The 24,878-nt window shown below is 42.1% G+C and overlaps 1 protein-coding gene across 3 annotated transcripts in view; it reads right to left on the minus strand.

Moving 5' to 3' along the window:
• Positions 1–24,399, minus strand: part of LOC113581513 (A disintegrin and metalloproteinase with thrombospondin motifs 2-like) — a 122,305-nt gene extending 97,906 nt beyond the window's left edge. For all 3 annotated transcript variants that reach the window (XM_035532142.1, XM_035532143.1, XM_027016711.2), the window contains exons 1-2: positions 24,139–24,399; positions 22,215–22,603 (exon numbers count right to left, since the gene is read on the minus strand). In XM_035532142.1, coding sequence (XP_035388035.1) covers positions 22,215–22,603; positions 24,139–24,223 — 474 coding nt within the window. In that variant the 5' untranslated portion in view covers positions 24,224–24,399. The remainder of the gene's footprint in view (positions 1–22,214; positions 22,604–24,138) is intronic.
• Between the last annotated feature and the right edge of the window lie 479 nt (positions 24,400–24,878).

Genomic DNA, 24,878 nt, shown 5'->3' on the forward strand with positions numbered 1-24,878 from the left:
AGCACAAGGGTGAATAATAGGTTATTTGCCCCAAGTCCTTTATTTAACTTTTATCATCTTTTGTAATAAAAAAGAAGACAGAAAGTCATGTGAGTATATCCAGTGCAATGCAAGGAAACGAAAACCAAACCACATTTGGTTTGGGAAGAAGCAAAATTTTTATTTAAAATGTAACAGAAGGAATGTTGAAGAACATAAAAATATCTAAGAAGAATAGACATTTTACATCAATCAACCAAGATTTGTAAAGTAAAGTATTTTTACAGGTCGTGATTCAAATATATATTATGTCAATATGCTTATCCATCCCAGGATATCAGGCTTGACATAATATTACTCATATAAATGAGCAATATACTGGCCTGGGAGCTTCAGGGTCCTGTGTAGTATCTGTTGCCAGGACTGAACTCTTCTGAACGGAGATGGACTCTCAGATGTTGTTCCTGGGATCTGGTGGAGCCATTCGCCCAGTTTTGGGGTCACAGCCCCTAGTGCTCCAATTATCACGGGAACCACCATTGCTTTCACATTCCACATGTTTTCCAGCTCTTCTCTCAGCCTTTGGTATTTTGCAAGCCTTTTGTGTTCCTTGGTCCTGATGTTGCTATCACTTAGGATCGCCACATCTATCACTATGGCCCTCTTCTGCTGTTTATCCACCGCTACTATGTCCACTTGGTTAGCCGGTATCCTGAGGGACTTCCGGATACAGACAAGATGATTTCCACATCCTTTGGGGGTATATCCCACTCTGGAAATTCTAGCCCTTACTTGGCACACATGCTTCTGTATGCTATGCCAGCTACTTGGTTATGGTGTTCCAAGTACTTTCTGCTTGCTAGCATCTTGCATCCCATTGTTATGTGCTGGATTGTCTCTGGGGCATCTTTGCACAGCCCGTATCCGGGGTCCTGCCTGGTGTGGTTAATCGCAGCCTCTATTGATTTCACAGCTTGATGTCATCCATGTAGAGCAAGTGGCTGATGGCTGCCCCATTCTGTAGCTGGTATCCATAGCCACTCTAATCATCAGTGAGGATGATCTCACTGACTGGGTTTAGGCCTATACAGAACAGCTGCAGGGAGAGGGCATCTCCTTGGTAAACCCCCCACTTGGTGGTGACTCATACTATTGGTTTAATGTTGGCCTCTGGGGTCATCTTAAGAGTCCTGTTGATGTTATACAGCCTCAAGAATTCCAGAATCTATGTGTTGGGCATTGAATTATAAGCTTTCTTGTAATCAATCTAGGTTGTGCACATGTTGTTCTGTCTGATCTTACAGTCTCGATTGACTGTTTTGTCCATCAGTAGCTGGTGCTTGGTTCCTCTAGTGCATACTCATCTTAGCTGCAATGATGCCTGACAATGATGGCAATGGTACTTCAACATTATGCAGTGGCAGGTTATTGGCTGGTATAACCATTCAGGGTGGGTTCTATCCTATAAGAGCTGGTTCACTTGTGTTGCAAGTCTTCAGTGTTGTTCAGTCTCTTGGATATCTGCCAATTTTAGGTATTTGTCCTAATATCTGTTCTGTTCAGGTCCTTCACACTTGAGGCCCTTTCTTTCCAACTACTGGGCATTGTTGTTGTGTGACGCATTCTTCTCCCATAAGCCTTTGCATTATTGTTCAGTCCCCAGCTTTGGTGTGCACTTTGGCTCCTGGAAGAACTTCTACTTCTCTTGGGTACCTCTTCAGGAAAGCAGCCAGAGCCTGGCACTCTTAAAGGACAGCTTGTTGCTCTCTCAGGTACACCATCCTACCTTTTTGCATTTCTGATAGCTAGCTAACCTTACTCCATTGTAGTTCATCTTGTTGCTGTGTCTCAGGTCTTTAGTGAGGGTCACATCTTCCAGCAGGTACTTCACTAGGTCATGGTAGCTTACTATGGCTTGATAGTCTGTCCTACCTTACCCATGATCTTCCATGGTGCATGGACTCATTGGGTCTTAGTGATGATATCTCCTCTCTGACATGTCATCCTGGCTCCCCCTTGCATTTGTGTTGTACCTCGTCATTCTAGCTGTGACAGCAGCAGAGGTAGGTAATAACACATTACATTTACTCTGTTACATTTACTTATGAATAGGGAAGGTTAGTGAAATCCCTAAAGTTTATCACTGAGTGCCACCAAGTTGCATTAGTAAGTTACAAAACTGGACATAAGACTGACATAAGGAACAGCAGGCACATTTTTTGGCATGAATCTCAAATTATTACATTTATGAAAAGTATCTTGTAATATAGATTCTTTAAGGCTCACATATTGTAATGTGTGTGAAATCAGTGCGCTCTCATAATGCTCTCTCATTATTAATATAAAAGTAAACTGTGGTCTGATATCTTTAATATTCCAAGAAAAAATGGCTAGCTGGCGATGTAGCTAACTATAAAATACAAGCAGCATAAAAATATATGCAGCAGCTCTACTGAACTGGCATGCAGGAACGCACGCCCCATATGGAGGCATATTTTCGAGATTATAAAGATTCTAAAGGTTTCAAGGTTTTAAAAATTAAGGTTTGTTATTGATTTTATATGTTTATATTTCTTTTGAAAGAAAGTGCAGTTGTTAGCTAGGCAACATAGGATATGTAGCTAACCAGCCGGTCTGGCTAATCGGTTAGCTAATTGCAATGTGAACACAACGAAAAGTATAATGTCTAATAAGAGACTGGGCAAGAGCTCAAAAATATTCCCAGAAACTGTATTAATTACAAAGTGATCACCAAATCGAATACGATGCTGGTGACTGATGTTATATGCACAATATTTATGAAAAAACACTTGCAGCTTAAACACATAAACTAAGTAGGACAAAGAGCCAGAGCAAAGAAAAACAGCCGTTTATGAAGTATGTTTGAACGCTGAATCCAAATATGTTTTTAGAATTTCTCTGTCAGCCATAGGTTGGTTTTTTTTTGTCCCATTATATTTACATCTACATGTATGGAATTTAGCAGATATCAACCAAAGTGCTATTTCAAAGATACGATTTTACAACCGATTATACTCACATATCATTATCACATTGGATATTAGACAAGAGGGATGTTAAAGATTGTACATATTTTAAGTGCAATAACAGCCTTATTTATGAATAAGTAACTTATACTTCATGTAAAATTTACTTAAAAATCATCCCTGACAGAAACATATTTAAAACAGATTTGAACTCAACATAAAAAAAACTATGAGGACCTCATATTTTAGTTTGTGAGACACACACACATTGTTGCCTTGTGTTATTAATGAGTTCAAATGAAGTAACTTGCTACTTGAGAAGTCTTTTTAACACATACTTTCTCACTTTTGCTAAATTTAATTACTTTTACTAAATTTACTTCTACGGCAGTAACTATTATTTTTAAAGTAACAGTACTTTTACTTGAACACAGTTTTTGGCTACTCTACCCACCTCTGGACAGCAGTTGCCACTTGTGGATGTTGGAACACTGAGCTACTATCATTTCAAAGTATCCATAGTTTTCACATTCTCTCAATATACCCCTTCACACTGGGTTGCTTGTGTAGTACCATTCCAACAGTTGTCTCCACTGCTGTCCATGGGTGTCTTGTATTTGTTCCAATAGCACACTTTTCAACAGATTGCACTGGTCGCCCAGCATCTGACGTGGACCTTGTTGCCCCAGGCAACGTCCGAGCTGGTGTGATTCTCTTGTTTTGAACTTACAGTGTTAGTGGGTTCGATGGGTAGCATTAAGGACCTTGCCTAAGGGACCACAACAGAGATGGCCTGGTTGGGATTTGAAACCCTGAACTCCTGTACCAAAGTTAGTGGTGAAACCCATTGATTTGTTGTCCAAATTTGGCTTTTTTTTTTGTTTGTTTCATACAGTTACTACTAGGCTAAAATATCTAAGTAAGGGAAGCCTACCAACTAGCATCTTGCAAACTGTATGTCAAAACTATTACAGACTTGTCCTATCCTGCATTAGCAGTTGTCATTTTAAATAGACACGCTTTCAAACATATCATTTCAAATAGACATGCTTTCAAATACATCTGATTTCTGACACTGACAATAGGTAATGATCAATAACATTAATTTCAATTTCATGACATATGTGGCATCACGATATGGCATGACTGAAGCACTAAATGATGTGGCTCTTTTAACAGAGCAAACATTTCTTAGCCCTGACTACACTATTCCACTTATATTGTGCATTATGGAATAAGGTCTGCTCCTCTTTTTTTGTGTCACACAGCATTCTGGTTGTCCTCAATAATATCAAAGCACCTGCTCCTGTGTATACATGTGTTTGCAGTTACGTCTGCTACTGGACAGCTCAGTGCATGAGTCTATAGGTGAATAGACTACATTTACACTTTGCTACTAAGACAGTTCAGCACTGTGGCTGCACATTATGAGAAAATGTTGCAATTGCTGTTTTTGTATGAGAAAAATGCATAAATGTCATACAGTAATATGCTTGATTGTAAAAACTGAGGGAAATTAGCCACTTAATTTCCAGGTGATAAGCAGTTGAGATCCTGCCCAGTGTTTTGCTCTTGACTGTTCATTGATTACCCTAGCGCTGGCAGTTTAGAACGGAACTGCTAATGCTTGTTACTGCCACGCCGTTCTCTATTAATGTTGATGAAGCACAATTACTATAATAAATCAACCCAGGTGACGTTAACACTGACTCCAACCTGGCAGAATTCCCTGGGGCAAGTCCTCTCACACACTTACAAACACACACACACACACACACACACACACACACACACACACACACACACACACACACACACACACACACACACACACATTTGCAGTCAGATACACTAGTGCTTTACATTGAGAACATAGCCTGCACATACATAGTAGCACTCTCCACCCATAAAGACACAGGCACGCATGCGCACACACACGCAAACACACACACACACACACACATAAAACACACACATATTAATGTATTCACTCATTTAAAAATAATTTATGCATTCATCCATCTCTCGTGTTCCCAAAACCCACATTTATCCACATTTTTACATGCACTAATTTAACAGTACTATCACTTTTTTTGGAAAGGGCAAAAAATGAATTTCAGCATTCCTTGTGTCTCTCCCGAGTGTCTTGTGGAATTTTAATGACATCATCAAAGCACCCATCAAGATAGGGCTTCATTCAAGAGCCTGAGACTCCATGGAAACGCACCTGGAACAAGCTGCCCTTTCATCTCTTATCCCAGCACACACGCGTACACACACACAGACACACACACACACACACACACACACACATATTCGCATGCTCAAATGCATGAAGAAGCGACCAAAGTTATCCTTTGCTGAATGCCACAAACTTTGGCCTTGAAGCACAGAATACGGAGCATCACCTGACAACTGTGGGAAGACAAACCATGAATTTTACAATGAGGCCCAGTGGCACAGCAGGCATGGTGGAGAACAAGGCTGCAGCGCTTAGAAAACTATAAGGTGGACCTTCAATAAAGGTGTTACCACAAGCATACCAGACACTAACATCACAGAAGGCAGTAAAAAAAACAGGTGTGTGAACCCTATGAAGTAGGAGCAACTGTAATGGTAGAGGAGGGCACACTGAGGTGAAGGCAAGGATGAAGATGGGGTCTTCTTGTGCTGAGAATGAATGGAGCCCATATGGAGAAAATGTTTCTGAATGTGAGCCTTTTGCTGCCACTGGCTTTGTAGCAAAAGGAGGCTGTGAGATGCACATACAGTAGATTGAGTATATAAAGAATATAGAGTACTGGAATATGTCTGCATATAATCTTCTTAACAAGCTGCCAGCTCCACCCTTTCTCCTTTACCATCTGAAGTTTAAATTGTGTAGGTTGGGTACAACTACAATTGAGGCCAAAATGTTACATTCACCTAGACTGAAGACATTTAAACTCCACACATTTTATGTTACCATACATTTATGTCAGTTATGTAAGTTATTCCCACAAGAACTATTTTCAAAATAAGTCAGAAGACATTAATTAATATTTGGTGGCCTTTTGGTTGCTTAACTTGGGGCAGCCATCACAACACTCTGCTGGAATACTTGTTGATTCCTCCTGATAAAACCGGGGTAACTCAGTCAGGTTTGCGGGCCTCCTTGGTCAGACACACTTTTTCCGTTCAATCCAAAAATATTCCATGGATTTCTGGTCATGTCTTTGGCCACTCCAATATTCTCCCTGTTGTCTTTAAACCATTTTGTCACAACTTTGGAGGAAAGCATATGCTGCCTTCATGACAACTGGAAACTTGGATTTTTCCCACTTGGAGCCTCCTGCTTTCCACATTAAAACATTCAACAAGTTCAGCCATCTGAAGTCGTCAGTCATTCATGCTTTTTTATTTTTAAAGAGGATGTGATAATCCATTTTTAACAGTGCCAATAATGTAGCAAATCAGTTTGGTCTTGAAAAAAATGAATTCACATTTAAATTATCAAAGTATTAACCAGTATTTAGCAATTTTATATCTAAACAATTGCATATCTTGAGTTCTGTCACGTTATGACCCTGCCCCCTCCTCAAACGTCTTGGTGTGTCTGCGTTCGTCTGTGTTGCCACACCCTCGTGCCGTCCACCTGTTTGGTATTATGTGTAATCGTCTTTAGTATATATGTCTCCTGTGTCGTAGTGTGTTTTGCTGGTGTTTGAGGTGTGCACAGCATACGTGCAATGATAGATGTGTTTTCTGTGCGTGAAAATAAAGCCGATGTTTAATCGTGCCCCTTCTCCGCATCCTGAGTGCCTCGTCACGCCACAAGTTCTTAAAAGTGAAAAATCACTGTTATTTGTTAGTCTTTTCACAATGAGTGTTGCCATACTGAACTGACCTCACAATCTCAAAGAAAATTCCAACTTTGAGAAGGAATTATGAAATGGCTGGCTGTTCAGGTAGATTTTCCTACTTGGTAGTTCAAAATTTCCGGCTTGGTCATGAATGCAGTATTAGGATCACAGTACTGCTGGAGGACCTAGTCATGACCAAGTTTTAACTTTGTGTATGATATCTTCAGGTGTTGCTTCAGTATTTCCAGATAATTCTCTTGATTATTCCTCATGATGGCATTTTCCAGAGCTTAATAGTCCCATTTCCAGCAAAACATCCCTACAACAAGATGCTATCTACTGTATACTTCACAGATGGGCCTTATCCGTTTTTCTCCATGCATAATGCCGATCATCACAGCTAAACTGTTCCACTTTTGCTTTATGTAACTTTATGTAACTCATCTAAGAGGCTGATCATTCTCCTGGCAACCACCTGCACATTTCAGTAGGGCTTCTTTATGCCAATCTTGGTGTAGGGTCTGCTGTCTTGCACACACATTTAGGCCATTGTGATGTAGGAATGTCTTAATGGTGGATGTACATACATCTGTACCTGATGCCTCCATCTCTTTCACCACTCTGGGTCCAGTTGAATCTTTCAGAACAAAAGTTCATTCAGCCCCAACAATTTATGAAGGCAATTTGTGCCTTCTTCCAGAACAAGCTGCTTGGATTGTCCTATAGTGTCACTGGCCAATAGACACTGGCTCTAAATATAGGCCCTTAAATACAGCCGCATGGCGCTAGCAATTAACCAAAAATTCTAATTAAGTCAACAGGCCAATCAAAATCTTTTAAAAGTCATTACTCATTACTGACTACATCAACTTCGCAAATCTTCCACACTGTTAAAGTGATATTCAACTTGATGTATGCAAACTTTTAACTCACTAGAAATTTGATATAGCGAACTAAAGTTACAATATGTTGTGACCTATGCTGTGAATAAATTAAATGCCCCAGTTGATGTGTCAAAAGAAACATATGGTAACATGAAATATGTACAAGAATTTAGTTTGAATATCTTTAGCCTAGGTATATATAAACATTTGACTGTTTCAGATGCTGTGTATAAGATGTTGGGCATATGAAAACATAGTCACATTGCTTTTGTATGGAATCTTCATTTAAGCTAATCTTTTTTAGACATAAACACATTGTTAGCTGTGGGCTAGTCACAACGAAAGTTAAACTTGGAGAACTTATAGAGAATGTCAAGTAAAATGTATTCAATGGCATCAGTTTTTCAGTGTAAACAGCGCTAGTGTAAACTGTCCAGCTTCTACATTAAGTACTTATTCACATAAAATGTTTGCAGTTTCCTTTAAGCAACTGAGAGTCCATGTGTGATGTTATGCCCAGATGCCACTGTAATGTGAGTTGCCTTTTAGAAAAGTACACTGTGGTATTATCTCAGACAATATAAAAGGTTACATATTTTGCATTGATAAATTTCAGGGTTTGGAGCAGGGTTCTCTTGTGCACCCAATTACTGTGCTATAGAGCTCTAGCAAGCGAGCACACATTTCCACTTTATCCCAGTTCCAAAATTAAATAATCTCTGATGGTGCCAGAAAAAAGTCAGGTCTTGAATAAAGAGCATGTGATCAATCATTACAGAAAGGCAGAACACTTTTAGCTCTAATTTCAGTGTCACAAAAATCGCTCTCGTCGCGATAAAGGAAAAGGCCACTTTGCCCATTACTCCTGCAGCCCCGGTGTGGATGAGCTGTGCTGGAACGGTGCAGCCATGCTCCACCTCTGCAGTGCTGAATTGCCGTGATACATCACAGCTGAGCCGCAGCCCGGGCGGAGTGTCACAACAGCGCGGCAGGCCAAACCATTTCTCATAGTTAACCTCCTCAACCGGATTACCCCCTGCGGACGCCACAGCGGCTCCCCGCGCTGCCGCCGGATCCATCAGCAAGGGAAGGGTCAGAAGCAGCCTGCCTGCTCATGGGCAGTGGTAACGAGCCAGGCGGAGGGGAACATCTTGCTACGGAAAGACATGCTGTCAGACGAATCTTGCACGAGGTCGGCCTCAACAGGCCATGAGTTGAGATACATGGCCTAGTCAGAATCCAAGTGAAAGGTGAACCAACATTTCTTTCTGTATGAATCCTTATGGTCTGGCTTTTGCACTCTGCACAGTATTGAGCCTGCACTTTTAAGAGTTGCAAATGATCTGCTGCTTTAAACTGATGTTGAAATTTTAGCCTGCTGGATCTCACAGCAGCTTTGACACTGCAAACCATGACATACACATTTCTACACTCATTTTTTGGTATTATAGTCTTATCTCTTAAATGGTTGTGGTCATATCTTATTAAAAGGGAATTAATATTAATGGGTACATACAAATTATCTATTGCCTCTGTTGTTCAAGGACTACCCCCAGAGATCTGTCCTCTGATCAATTCTTTTTATTTTATATATTTCTCCTTAGGCCAGATCATTCATAATCATGGCCTTAAATTCCACTGTTATGCTGACAACATTCAGATTTTTATTAGTACTGCTTCCCCCACAGCTTCTGCAGTGGCACTGAGTTCATGTATCACAGATTTAAAACTGGTTGCATAATAACTACTTGAAACGTAATGCTGATAAAACTGAAGTTTTACTAGAAGGGCCCGAATTGTTAATTTCTGGTTTCTCAAACCTCAGTGTTGATGGTGTTCCTATTAGTTCAGTTCAAGTTATTAAAAACCTTAGTTGTCTGATTTATCACTCACCTTTGAGTCCCATATTGTCAATCATCAAAACTGCATTTCATCATCTGCACAATATCGCATGCCTTCACCCTATGCTCAGTGACAATGATGCAAGAGAGTTGATCAATGCCTTCAGTTTTTCTCACCTTGATTACTTTAACTCTCTCTTTTATGGTCTCCCTGCTTAATTGATCAACCATCTCCATGACATCCAAAACTCGGCAGCTAGAGTCCTTACATCTACCAAACATACTGCACACATCACATCTGTCCCTTAGCATCTTCACTGACTATCTGTTATGTCCTGGCTTAAATATAACATCCTTCATCTAACTTTTAAAGTTCTTCATAGTCTTGCGCCTACATGTCTTATTAAGTTCATTAATTTATATTATCCCTCTTGCAAATTTAGACTCATCATGCAACTATGGGTGGCAGATCCTTCAGTGCTACTGCTCCTACATTTTGGGACTCTTTGCCACAGTCTCCTTGTAACTGTTCTAACTTTCGTCTTTAATGCTCATTATTTTTCCTAGTTGTTTTTTTCCTCACAAATGCAAAGTATCTTTTTGTGGTTTGTGAAAGGCTCTATATAAACTGAACAATCAATGTCTCCTCTTTTGTCCAACTTTGACACCAAGTCACATCAGGTCTCTTACGAGAGTGGCAGCGCATTTTCAGGTCACTTTTACTCTCCTAGGACATAGAATCAGCTGCATTACAGGACTGCCTCATCTTGTCATGACAGCATCCCTGTTATTTTGGACCAAAGCTCGCTAGCAGATTGTCAAACAAATTAACGCCATCTTGACATGAGAGTCAGAGCTTTTGGCGACTGATACATAAATTCAGCTCAACTCTTCACAGCAGAACATGCTGCATTAATGTGAGGGTTTGGCTCTTCTTAGCACACTCTTTGTCTCTGGAAATGAGCGTGTGATATAGCCTACAAACCCCATAATGCAGTACTCCTGCAGGGGACACAGCAGCAGCAGCTTGCATCTCAGCCGGGTGTTTGACCTCTCCACTGCAGTTTTGCCCTCAGCGACACTGCTGCTGAACACACCCTTGCCGCCCTCTCTCTGTGTCGATCCTCTGATCCAGTGAAAGCTAGTCATATTTAAGAAAGACACGCTGTCATACATGCACAAGGTAATTTACCCAAGATTGTCAAAAGAGACAAATGTTGTCTCTTTTAAGCTTGTTGATAGATGTGAGATGTCGGCTCAGCCTCTCACAGCTATACCCTGTGTTTGAGTCTAGTCGCATGACCTCTGGTAAAGTTGTGCTATAACTCTGTGCTATAGCTGCCTTTTAATAAAGAATCTGTTAGGCTGCAAAACCCTTTAAACATGAGTTACACAGAGAACATGTGGGTTTAACACCTCAACACTCCGTTAAATTAAATTACTTTGGGCTGTGCCATAACAATTAAGAACCTAATTTGTGGCGAATGTGCCATTTTCCTCTTAGGCGGCACATTAGAAGCCCAGACGGGCAGGAATCAGCAAAGCTGGGTAACCATGGCGAAGGCATGGCTAGGTACTCCAATACAATCACTCCAGACAGCAGCAGTCACAATTTCCAACTCACTGCAGCCTACCAGCCATACTACAGGAATACTTGGGGTTACCAGGGAAGAGCAGAGAGGTGGAAAAGAGAGAATGAATGAGGGAGAGAGAAAGAGCGGAAGATAGAAGCTGCAAAATGCTCTCTGCTTAGAAAACAAGTTGAACACAGGCACCATGCTGTCACCCACATGACGAAAACACAATCAAGAGGGTCTTGTCACATCCCATCTCCTTCAAAGACACTAGTTCCAGCATGAACAACAACCCCTACTGCTACCTCTCACACACACACACACACACACCAGGGGGAATAACTCAGCAGCTCCTTATAATATTTTTTCCCTTATTTTTGCATATTTCTTGTTTCAGGAGTATTTCAGTAACATTTTAATATGGGAATGATTAAATCCAGAATGGTCTTCGTGAGAGTACATTAATTTATGGCCAGTGTAATTCAACCTCACAATCAGAGCACAGAAGCAGTCATAGAACTTCAGTGGTATGTGACATCCTTTGTGCAGACTCCATTTCAAAAACGATAACAAAACCAGATGAGATTCCAGATACAGTGAGCTGATGTTGAAGTGCCAGCTTCCTAGAATCAGCCTGAGTGTTGTGACGGGATTATATGAGTCCATTGAAGCCACATTAAGCTGAGGAGATAGTGACTGTTTAGTAGAAGGCTCGGAGAGGCATCATATCACACCTCACCGGGGTGCTATGCAGTGAGATTCTCAACTCAGAGGAGATAAACCAGCAACCCTGATTAGTAACGCAGACTCAGAGCAACAGAGCCGCAACACACAGTCTGCCCTGATTCCCCTTTAAGATAACTTTACTCTGTGTACATCATTACTCTCATCAGCAAATAAATCAGCAACTAAATTTTATTACTGTTGCCATTTGTCCATGCACTAAAATATTTACCAAGATTTCCCCAGCAACACTGCCATGCTTGATAAACTTTTATCAGCTCAGGCTGCACTATCATGCCAGGTTAATGTTGTATTAAGAACAGTCTACCACCCAAATAATATTTGTTAGTCAGTGGTCCTATGGTCAGAAACTAACCAGTGCTGAATGGGGTGTAAGGTGACTGATGAATTATGCAGGTCAACAGTCTGCATGTGCGCGTTAAATTACACTGATCGGATCAGGTACCTAATAAAGTAGCTGATTAGTATAGGTACAAAATAGAGGTCCCTAATAAAGTGACTGATGAACTGTATATGTCCTGTCTAGGTACTTCGCCAAAAAGCTGTGACCCTCATCTGCTTGACAGATACAGATCAAAATATGGAGGTCCTCAGACATGTGGGTGGTCTGTGAATATGACTTTTTAACCCCAAGACTGATGAACCTGATGTGATAGCCACTGGTTTCTGCAAGCTGGTTCATGAGGAATTGTAGATGTGCAGACTTCTCACACTAACCATCTAGCCCTTTCAATTACCCCACATTTTTCAGGCATACCATTCTGGTCTTGTTAAAGTAGCTTGAAAAAAATTAATCAACCATGAAAGAGATGGATGGATGGATGGATGGATGGATGGATGGACCCTTAACCTTTAAAAGTTTGAGGCAGATTCTGTGACTACTGCTACCACCACACACTCTTGTATTCATTCCTAAAGCTCCTGTCACCATGACTGTATGAAAGTAAGGATTCACAAAAGAACATTTTAGCTTGCGTTATCAACTGTGACAGAAGCTGAAGGCAGCAAACTTTTTTCTGTCTGCAGCTCCAGCAACAAAGCCAAAGGCAACGAAAAGATTCTCCAAGGTAGAGAATGCTGAAGGACACTAAATGATCAAGCTTATGCTTTTTCTTCAGCAACAGCATTGTGCACCAAAGAAACATTTACAGCTATATGCTTTTTATTACATTGGTACAAAAGTTAGATATAATAGGAATATGCTTTTGATTACATTAGTGCAAAATGCTATAAATAGTTAGCAAGCTACTATGCTGCCTGATGAATCACTGGTTTTTATTGATAATTGATAACAGTTAATAAATGTACTGTCAGCTGTTTAAGTACTAATTCATTTCTCTGTCTAGAAACACATGTAATTATGCATTTTGCACACAAATCTATACTGTGTTGCTGTCACGATCAGTCCCTCCCAGGTTCCATGTTCTGTGTTTTCCCTGTCTTGTGTTTTTTAGTTCTGTTCCATGGTTTCATTTTCTCCTCTCCTCATTTGATTTTCCACACCTGTCCCTCGTTTCTAGTATTAAGTTCATGTATTTAAACCTTGTCTGGATCCCAGTGTTTTTGGCTGTTCATTGAATTTGTGAATGTGTTTCGCTGTGGTTGCTTCTCGAGTCTGTGTTCCAAAGCCTTCAATTTTGTTAGCCTGTCTTGTTTAACCCTGAGTGTTTTCCTAGCCTTAGTTATAGCCTGCTTTCCCATTTGCCTTCGTGTGTTTTTGTTTGTTAGTCATGTATCCCCGTACTTTCCATCAGCTCTATGACCCTGGACTGCCTTAACGACTCTGATTCTGGATTTGCCTCTACTAAATCTCGCTCTTCTCCGCATATGCGTCCGCCTCTTTACCGCTCAACGTTACAGTTGCTTTCATTTTTGAGTTTCTCTTAAGTCTGTAATCAACAGTTGTTTGACTCTACAACCAATGTGTTTTCCCAGCAGTGTGTGAATCACAAAAAATAAATAAATAAATCACCACACATTTGATCTGGCTGCACTATGGCATCACTTTGTCTTAGTCAGTTCTGATGTAAAAATGCCAAAATGCTTGCCTATATGAAATCACACAAGCATTTCTTCTGAGCTGAGTGCAATTTTTCCCTTGAAGGGAAAATCCTGCTCGCTGTTGTGGATTCGGCACAGCCTGAGCCATGGCTGTAGGACTGCTGCAAAGAAGAGGCAGTAATTATAGGTCTGGAGCACGGAGTTGGCTGAACCACTGGCTGGTTGATAATAGGGCCTTGATTGAGTAATTGTGGGTTTGAGGGGCCACACTGATGGGCGGAGTCCATAATGACAGCCTGATCTCTCGTTCATTCATGCCCAGTACCAGCTAGTTGACGTAAATCCCACCAAAGGAGGTCAGTAACAGCCGCTCAGTACAAAATGGATATAATAACTACACTCAAAGGTAATAGTACTTGAACAGCCCTCGCTCTGACTCACTACAGCAGTTAAACCCACAGAGGCGTAAGTGCCTTTTGAATCAGAGCTACGGTCTGTCTGTCTACAATATACTTAACAGCCAGAATGACAATAAAAGTTAGCTGCGCTACACAGTCATTGTTGTGACTAAATTCTGACCTCTGAGGGTAATTAAGCAAGCAGCTGACCTACATTTATCCATACAGTAATGTTTTCTTACACACTGGCTGGAAATGCTCTCTGTACTCTCTTCTTTGCTCTGCGATCTGTCAGTTTGCTTGGACAAACTGGAGGACGAGAAAAGGGGCCATCTCTTCTGGTCCCCCTTCATATTGTAGGAGGGCCTCTGAGCTCCTGGAAACCGCATGCCTGACGAGAGTCAAAGTGAAGGCAGCTGAGCCAGACACTTCAGTAGTTGCGGGCTAAGAAAGGCTTTGGTACTCTTGTGATGCTGACTGTCATCTTCAGCAGACAGTACCTACATCACTTTTTACTGATGAGCATACCACACACCACAGCTGTGCAGCTGTGCCGCTCATCTGACTGGTAAACCTGTCCATGCTTTGCCATGGACGAGGTCCTCCACCACCATCCACCACACTGCTATTGCCACTAAACAGTATTGCCAGCTGCACAGCAGCTGCAAAGGTCACCATAATGCCTGGTTCAGTTACAGGGCTCCTGCAAGGTCTGGGGCTGCAACGGCTGGCGGTCAGCGAGGCCGCAGCAGAACGGCGCCCTTCGTGCCCTCTACCGCTGAGCAATGAACAGCCTGGCCAATGGCAGGCGAGGAGAAGGGCGAGTCTGAGAGCGGCCGCGGAGGATGCGGAAAGGATCGGGCCTTGGTTGGTTCTCACCATGGCTGCCTAAAAGAGGTTTCATCCCAGAGAAAGCAGGGCACTCTGCCTGGTTGTGTACTGACAGAGACAGCAGAAGCCACTCATCATAGGGGCTCCCATCCACCTCACCTGCTCACTGGCACCCCCTTGGCCGTGTTTTATTTTGTCCAGCCTGTCATCGCTGTGTCTGGGAGACAACTATGCTCCATGCAGTCTCTGTCTTTATTACTCTGGTGATATTACCAGGCAGGCTGCCCTGGGCATCTGTGAGGCGATGCTTTCTGTTCTTGTCTCTCCAGAATCTCCTGGATGCCGATTAAATACTCAAAACAAGAATTTATACCATTTTTAAAGGTGACAGCATGAGAGACACTGGCTGTAGAGAAAGCCTGATGCAAGCTATTGTGTCATGTAGAAATACTAAACCTTGCTGACATTTTACATTTATTCTTTATTACGCCAACAAATCTTATTTACATGGATGTCCTCTTGCAAAACTTGAACAGAAAAAAAAACCACGGTTAACCACGGTTAGATTTATGAAAAACACGATAATGAAATATGAAATAAAAACTGAAAACTGTTTTAGAAGCAACATACAGTTCTATGCAATCATTTAAAAAGTGATATCCAAACTATGAGAATGAGTAACATTTAATATCCTACTGTTCCATCTTTTTTAAAGTATAATCTGAATCAGTCATTGCTACTGACATTACTATCGCACCTTTGGTCATAAAAGTATGACGCATTGTCCCGTGAGTTACAAGAGCGAAGTGTTGCTATCCACAGCAGACCTGCTCACAAACTGAAACCAAGGCACACTGTTCCAACTTCCCATTTGATCAGAAACATGGAGAGATCGGACATGAACTTTACCCAGTGTTTCAGTGCATGCAACTTTATAACACAAGATTATGGACATAATTGGCTTATATTTTAAATGAATAACTATTCAAACATTCCACTTGTCACAGTACGGCCCCTCCTCCCAAATGTCTTCCCATGTGTGGTTGTGTGTGTGTATGTTCGTCCATGTGGCCACACCCTCTCTGTTCCACAGCTGCTCCTCGTTGTGTGTCATTAGTATGTGTGTATAAAAGTCTAGCGTTTACGTGTTATAGTTGTCAGTGTTTAACCCTCACAGCCTGCATGCTATGTTTCCGTGTTATACGTGTTAATAAACGTATGTCTTTGTTTTACGCCACTCGTCCCCGCATTCTGCTCAGCCTCCTCGTTACAGAAACACCGACCGATGAAGGATGCCTGGGAAGGGGAGCAAAAGAAGGAAGAGGAAGAAAGTAATCAAATGCCCTTCTACAACCCACGCAGAGAGACCTTCCATCATCCTGGCCTCACTCCATACTCCCACAACAGGGGAGGAGGCCACTGGAGGATTTTGGGGGGGCCCTGAGTATGGTCCAGGGTCGGACTCTGCGGAGTCCGACAGACCCCAGCCGGACTACAAGGATCAGTACTCGGAAGTCGACTCTGCCGGGTCCTACGACCCCTACATGGACTATTGTGAGGGTTACGCAGATTACGGAGGGAACGGGGAGTGCAGCAACGTTAGTCTGCGGTCGGACTTGAGGTTCGACTATGTGGAAGATCCGTCTATGGAGATGGAGGAGGTCCTCTATGGGGATCCTTCCAACGTCATTGACGCTGACTCTGCAGACTCCAGGAGCGACGAGCCTCCGGCACGTAAGAGACCGCCCAAGGCTCCGCCTAGGAGGTGCTGCTCAGGAGCAAGCAAACCATTCCGTGCAGCGCAAAGAGAGGTGACCTCGTTCAAGGAAGAAACTCCCTCTAATAGGGCACACAGTCCTGGAACTCATGCACCTGTACCTAAGCCTCGTAGAGGCAAGGATGAAGTGTCACTAGTGCTCACCCCAAAGACAGGTAAAGTAACTGGTGCGCCTCCTGAGATGGGTGTGCGGAAGTCACCTCCCCCCAAATCGGCGAGGGGCGATCCCCCACAAGCAGGTGGGACTCCAACGCAGCCAACGACTAGAGGACAGGCCAGGGCCCCTGCTGGCTTCTCTGGACTCTTTAACAGTCCTTTATGTAATTTTGTACCCATCACTGTGTCAGTCTTTATCCCCCTTTGTATCAGTGCCTGTACCTGTCTGTTTGTCTGTCCCTGTGTCTGTTGTCATCTTGGTCTCTGTCCTTCCCCCTCTGTCTTGCTCACGTTGGCCTGTGTCAGTTCGCTGGGTCCTCCGGCTTCACCATTGGGCGTTGGCTTCAGGGCCATAGCCCGATAGGCTGGCACGCCGGGAGTCGCTCCATTGGGGAAGGGCTGTCACTTTATGGCCTCTCCTCCCAAACATCTCCCCATGTGTGTTTGTGTGTGTGTATGTTCGTCTATGTGGCCACACCCTCCCTGTGTTCCACAGCTGCTCCTCGTTGTGTGTCATTAGTATGTGTGTATAAAAGTCTATCGTTTACGTGTTATGGTTGTCTGTGTTTAACCCTCATAGCCTGCATGCTATGTTTCCGTGTTATACGTGTTAATAAACGTATGTCTTTGTTTTACTCGACTCGTCCCCGCATTCTGCTCAGCCTCCTCATTACACCACTCTGCAGTGCACCATAGATCTTTTACATTGTCTATATAAGTAGTTTCTGCTCTTAATAACTTAATGATACTGAATAATCTAACTTACATGCTGCTCTGTTTAATGGTAGGTGTCCTCCTGTTCCAGGCACAGTCAAACAGTACAAGTGTGCTGTTTCTTATGGAGGCGTTCACTGGACTATAGAGAGATCACCTCTCAGCCCTGAAGTGTGAGACTCCACTATAAAACCAGGCCCTTTCACACTGCTGTACTGTCTATGGTCTGAGTTACCCACCTCTACTAACCCCAATCTCTCTGAGTTAGTCTACTCAACAGTTTGCACTTTTTAAACAGGTATTTTGTTATGATGAAACTAATTGAGCTTGTTAATGAATTACCATGGAAAACTTCAGAAAATAAGCAATCAAGCAAATAAGTCAAAAAAATAAATTTACTTTTGCCTTGAGGAAAACAACAGATTTGGTGAATGTTAGAACCAGCTGTTTTCTAAAGACTTTCTTAGACACTCAGCATTCTTGCATTTGCTAAATATCCTGTCTCACACTGAAGAATGCTTAACCTTATTTGGCCACATAATAACATGTTTTCTTTCATATGCTATCATCTCTGGTTTCTTACTGCCCAAATGTTTAGCAAAAATAAATTAAATAAAATAACAGAACTGAAATGTGTGTGTGTAAGGGCATGTGTGTCGAGAGTGGGTCAGCAGGACATTCTTCTCCTGACAGGCCTCATGGTGTGAGAGTGAGCTGAGGTCTGAATCTGCTCTATATGCAACCAGGTCCTCAGCAGTAGGTCTATATGACCCTGAGTGTTTGAAGCTGAAGGACAGTGTGGAGAATGGGACGTAAGTCTGTAGACTAGAGCACTAGAGCTCCACACACACACACACTCTCTCTCTCTCTCACTCTCTCTCACTCTCTCTCGCTCACACATGCACGCACACACACACACACACACACACACACACTCCCTCTCTCACACTCACATGCACACACACACGCACACAAATTTACATACATTCACACACAAGCATGCAAGCTCAAACAAGTGCAAACATTTTACATCTCACACATATATACATACACATACATTTACACACATACACACACAACTTTAATACAAACACATTCTTGCATGGATGCATTTATATATGCTCACAACCACAGACACACACACACACACACACACACACACACACACACACATACATACATGCATATAAACAAATCTATACACAAACAAACACAGACTATAAGTAGTATATAAATGTTGTAAAGCATGTCCCCTGAGAAACATATACATTCCATGTTAGCATATTTTTTTCCAAATCAAACATAAACCATATCATGTATGGTTATTCTAACAAATGCAGGGCATACGCACATACATTGCTGCACATGAACCCACACATTAACACTCAACAGCACAGAACTGTCCACTCAGCAGGTACGGCCATAATTCAACACCCACAAACCTACATACTGAAAAGACAATGAAACGATTATTACACCATAATGAAGTTAATTAGCTAAGACAGGGAAATGTTAGGCCTAATTAAAAGATAGGTATGAATTTTGGAGCTTGTTTCCTGGTGGTCTGATACTATTTCATGTCTGCAGTGATACATCAGTACCGAAAGCTATGCAGATAATATTGTTTTTCTCAGTTGCTTACACACTGTTATTGAACACTGGAACACAATTCTGAGTCACTGAAGCTCAGGCATCTTTTGCATGTGTCAGTTGTCTAAAACACATTTTAGAAGACTTGACTTCCATTATATACTCATTAAATGCTTTTTACAAAATACTGCAAACAGGCCTCAGTCTTCAAGCGAAATCTTTCAACTCTTATGCCATATCATGATAAGATTAAGACAGAAAATGCATATATTTGGGAATCAGTGACAGAAATCTGACCTCAGCAGGGCAAATACCAAAGAGTTTTTCTCTATACTTATGTGTCAGTGCTAGGTCATTGGAGAAGTGAGGGCAAAATGCTTTTCCCACAGAAAGCATAATGCAAAGAGGCAGAGGTAAACTGTCCAAGAAAGTATCATCTTTTTAGGATTTCTCCTGCTCTCCTGTAACTCACATGGTAGTGCAGGCAGAATAAGGTCCTAGAATACCAAGGTCATGGGTTTGTGTCTCAGGGAGCACAAGTACTGTCAATCTGCACAAATGTGCAGTAGGAAGGCCTCAACCAAGAAGGTGAACAGCTTTAAACAATGTTTCAGCTACAAAACTTGAAAATGTCATCACCTATGGTTTGAGTATGAGAGACAAGTAAATGTGTTCAGAACGTTAGTGAACACTGCAGGACTCCAGTTAAGACACAAAGTCTTTCAATTTGTTCATGGTAAATGACTGTAACCATCCAAAGTGGTTGCAACTATATTTTATCATAATGTCAACGGGTTACCATCTCTGACTTCCATACATGCTACTGCCAAATTAAGATGCTATGTCTGTCACAGCCAGTATACTCCATAAGACTGTACATTCAGGCATAGACAATAACTATGCACAGTGTAGTGAATTTAGTCAGTGTGTAAAATATGAAGAATTCACAAAACATTGATATATAATCCATCAAATAATGTTTGTTCATTATCTCTACTCCATGGATGCGGCAAAGACAACAGCATAAATTTCTCAAATTATTGGTGCAATATGTAAAATGTGGGGGGGGAGGTTTGTTGTTGTTTGTTTGGGGGTTTTTTGGAGGGGGGCGGGGGGGCGTACAGAAATTCATATGTTAAGTATTTCTGGAATTGTGATGTGAATATTTCATTTTGAGGAGAATGTTCATGGTTTTGAAGTTTTGGATCTTTCATTTTGCTCACAATATACAGGGATTTGCAAAATGTGTGCAAAGTTTTTTATATGTGTTCTGGTATTTTGGAACAGAGATACTGTTTCCTTAAATGCATGTAAGCAATTGAGAAAAGCTGTAATCCCAGCGGGCAAAAGCCTGTAATGATCTCACCGTACTGTTTCGAAGAAAACAGCACTATGGTAAAATGTATGTGTTTCAAGATCTGTAGACTTGTGAAGATCTATACCACACAATACCAGCCAGAACCATGCTAAGGGATGTTGGTCTCTCCTCTTTTTTTGCATTTCTCTCACCTACTGAAGAAACTGTCTAATTGACCGCCGTGATTTAATACCTTTCTTTGAAGCTTGTCATATGTTTGACAAGAACTATGAAGTATTAGTGAATATGCATGCAAGTCTGCTGTACACACACACACACACACACACACACACACACACACACACACACACACAAAGACACGATACACATACGATACACACAGCATCTATACCAAGCAAGTCAGTCATTTTACTACAGTACATAACATACATATACATATAATGTAACAGTGGCAGTGTAAAATTTGTCACCACTATGGCTTTACTCTGGACTCTCAAAATTACTATTAGTGAAATTGTTCATATTTTATGTAATACAACCAATAAAAGTTTTACTAAAATAACAGGTATTCCAAAATATTCTGCAATATCCTGTCTAAGATGGGAAAAGGCAACACTAAGGGACAGCTGTATCTATGATGCTAACTCTAAAGAATGATGCATCAACTGCCCTGATGTATCATACTTGTCCTTGTTTCAAAAAATGTCACACACACATACACACACACATAGACACACACACGCACTTGTTTCACACACTACAAGCATGGTTTAGAATCTGATATGCCAATCAAACAAGGCCAGAACACATGCAGACATCTCATCATAAGCACCTACAGCGTGAACAACAGAGGACAGACTCAGGCTCTGTCTCACATGACTTCTTGACCCCATGACCTTACAGTCACAAGGTTATTTGAGTGAAAAATGCTCTGAGCAAACATCAGCACACATACACACACACAGGCACACACAGAGGTACAGTACAAATCATTAGAGCCAAATACCTACTGCAGCCTTGGTGGAACTTCACTTATGTCTAGGATAGAGCAATGAAGCAGTCCATTTAATATATCATAGTGAAACATCTGACCTGTAATCCCGACATGTTAGCAGTTCTGAATGTTGTCTTATTGTGGCATAACCTGTTAACCTCTTGTTGTGGTATAATGCCTATAGATGGTCATTAAAGCTTCCCTGTTTCATATGAACCAAATTCCAAAGGTGTATTAGCCATGCCTTTGCCCTGCAGCAGGTTAGGTACATTTGGATAAAACAACAATAAATAAAGTGTTAAGGAGTAGTGCTCTCAGATTGTTTTTGTTTTTGTGGTAGTATTCATATCGTGGTGGATTTCAATATAATCAGAACTCCGGGAAACCATCTCAGCACTAGTTTTAGTTGATGTTGCCCAGCACAGCTAATGACTCTGGGCTCATGACTTACTGATGTCTAATAACTGAATAAACCAGTATAGGGTAAAAAGCCCTAGACATTTAGGTAACACTTAAAAGTAACAGTTGTATACCTAAATAAAACAACTATTACAAGTACATGACTATGGCCTGTGTGAACTCACCAAGCCATCACAGTTGCTGACAGCCACCGAGGCTCCCTCTATGTCCGTAATGTCGCCCACGTACATGCAGTTACCATTCAGGGGCTGCGAGTGCGTGCTGCCCGACGTCTGCCACTCCATCTTGGCTCCGGGAGCCACCAGGCGCCGATTGGGGCGCAGGCGCAGGTGGAACTCCCGGCCGAAGACGGTGACGTTGTAGTAGAGCCTCTCGCCGTCCCCCCCGGCGTCAGCGTGGGCGTCGTCGGCTGTCTCCGCCTCTCTTCGCCAGCGCCTACGGAACTGCCCGCCTGCCGCACTGGCCGACACAGCATGCGACAGGAAGCGGCCCTCTGCGTCAGTGAGAACAGGCCTCACCAGTCCATAGTCCCCCAGCACATGCTGCAGGGATTCTAGAAAAACACACGCACACACACACACACACACACACACACAAGTAGGAAAGCTCCCTTCACTTACTGTACTGCATATATATATATATATATATATATATATATATATATATATATATATATATATATATATATATATATATAGTCACAGTAAATGAAGGGAGCTTTCCTACTTGCATTGCTGGAAGGAAACTTAGGTACATAGGTAAGGAGCTATTTATTACAGAGCTATGTTAATGCAGCTAACGACTGTGCATCCATTTCAGTGGTGACTGGGCAAATGCAGTTGACTAATATGGAGATATGGAAGAATAAGCCAAAGCAGGTTCTTCGGTAAAAAAAAAAAAAAAGAAAAAAGAAAAAAAAAGAAAAAGTGAAGTAGAATCAGTGATGAAGCTAATAAAACTAATGTGAATTATATTTAAATACGATTTAGACATGCGTATCTGGCCCTTGGGAGATTGGGTAGTTAATAATAATCCTGCGGTTGCATTCATTTAATATTTGCAAAAAGTTTTTTGTACTGTACATACTTTTGCCACAATATGTCCCGGCTGCAACCCTGAATGTTCGATTAATAACGATTTAGCGCATTTTCTTGTCTATTTCTACCCGAGCGGCGCCCAGAGGAACCTCCGAGGTCAAGGTGATAATTGCGCTTATATGATGCTTTCTCACTGATGCTGCCTGTGCGCTTTCGCGTGTCGAGATTTCAGTGGAAGAGCCACCTGCTAGATCTTCACGTTTAAAACCATTCATCCGTGTGAAGCGTTTTCGCATATTTTGTATTTTTTTTAAGCGTTTGTTTTCACTGGAAGACAAGACTTGACAAATTTTCACTTCCCCACATCCAGCACAGGCGGTCCGAGGTGACTAGCCACACCTATGACCAGAAGTACAGTTTGTCCGTGTTGATTTCATTACAATTAGTGAACTGCATTGAACATTCCATCGGTTTATTTATCATTATAAAGATCACCGTGGGACCAAACGCATGGTGAAATAGCACAGATTGCATACTTTTGCTCTAGGAAATACGTATTCGTCTTAAAAACCTTTTTCACCACCTAAGGACAGGCTCCTCAGTTCACGCCGCCAGTGCACGGCTGTGCGCAGTGACATGTGGAGATGCTCTGAGTACCTTATAGCTGAATGAACGCAGAACTGAATACAGATGCGATTTGAAATTCGTTAACATCTCTAAAATGCGAGTACTAATGCCTCCAAATTTTCTGCAAACCTGAGACCTCCAGAATAAACTAAGAAATGTGTCCTTCGCTCCCCGAGGTATAACACGCACATTTTAACAACAAAGAGTGATGACACAGCATACAAGAGTGTCAGGCGAACAAAGTCCTTTTTAACAGAACCAGACCTCTGCGCATTAAGTTGTAACGGGGAAGTAAGCAATCTGGAGCGTGGGGGCATTATAATACAGGCTTGAGGAGGACTTGGGTGGGGGTCGGACACTCGCCGAAAGAACAAGACATCATTGGGATGAAAGTGTAAAAAAGGTAAAATATAGTCCAACATACCTATGCTACTGGCGATATAAAGGCCGTTCGTTTGCAGAAAAACCGTCAGCAAGATTAAGAATGTAAATCCTGGCGTGAGATCCATGGCAGCTCCGAACTGCACAGGTAAGAGAGACGGACTTTGGGATCCAGCGTGTTAAAGTTCCCCGCGACCAGCAACCGCCACGCCAGCAACAGCCGCCCGCAACTTACTGCAAAGTGCACTAAGACAGAGCGTGTCTCTCTCTCTCTCTCTCGCTCACTCTCACTCTCTCTCTCTCTCTCTCTCTCTCTCTCTCTCTCTCTCTCTCTCTCTCTCTCTCTCTCTCTCTCTCTCTCCTCACACACATACACACTCGCGCGGTGCCGTACACTCAGTCTCTCCCTCTCGCCGACTCTTACTCGCTTTCTGTCAACACCTGAGTACGCACCAAACTCGCGCGTGCTCAAGCGCGCCCACACATCCTTGCACTTCACCGTACGAAGCGGCTGGAGAGATGACAATGACTTCAATTGGCTTTTCAATAGGCACGCACAAGCAGAGTCAGTCTCTCCCACAAATCGCATGGTTAATTCCTATTAATCCTTGTATTAACTATCAGTTTTAGGCTCAGGAACGAATGGCCATTTGCCTGCGGAACGTTTTGTACTCTAGTTATGTGCACTGAGTAGAAATCTGCATGACCCGCACAAACTTTCTGCAGCCGACCCCATCACATGCTTATGGTACATCAGCAAGAACACGAGCGCCCCCTGTAATC

Source organism: Electrophorus electricus, chromosome 12 (assembly GCF_013358815.1).
Source record: "Electrophorus electricus isolate fEleEle1 chromosome 12, fEleEle1.pri, whole genome shotgun sequence".
NCBI lineage: Eukaryota > Metazoa > Chordata > Actinopteri > Gymnotiformes > Gymnotidae > Electrophorus > Electrophorus electricus.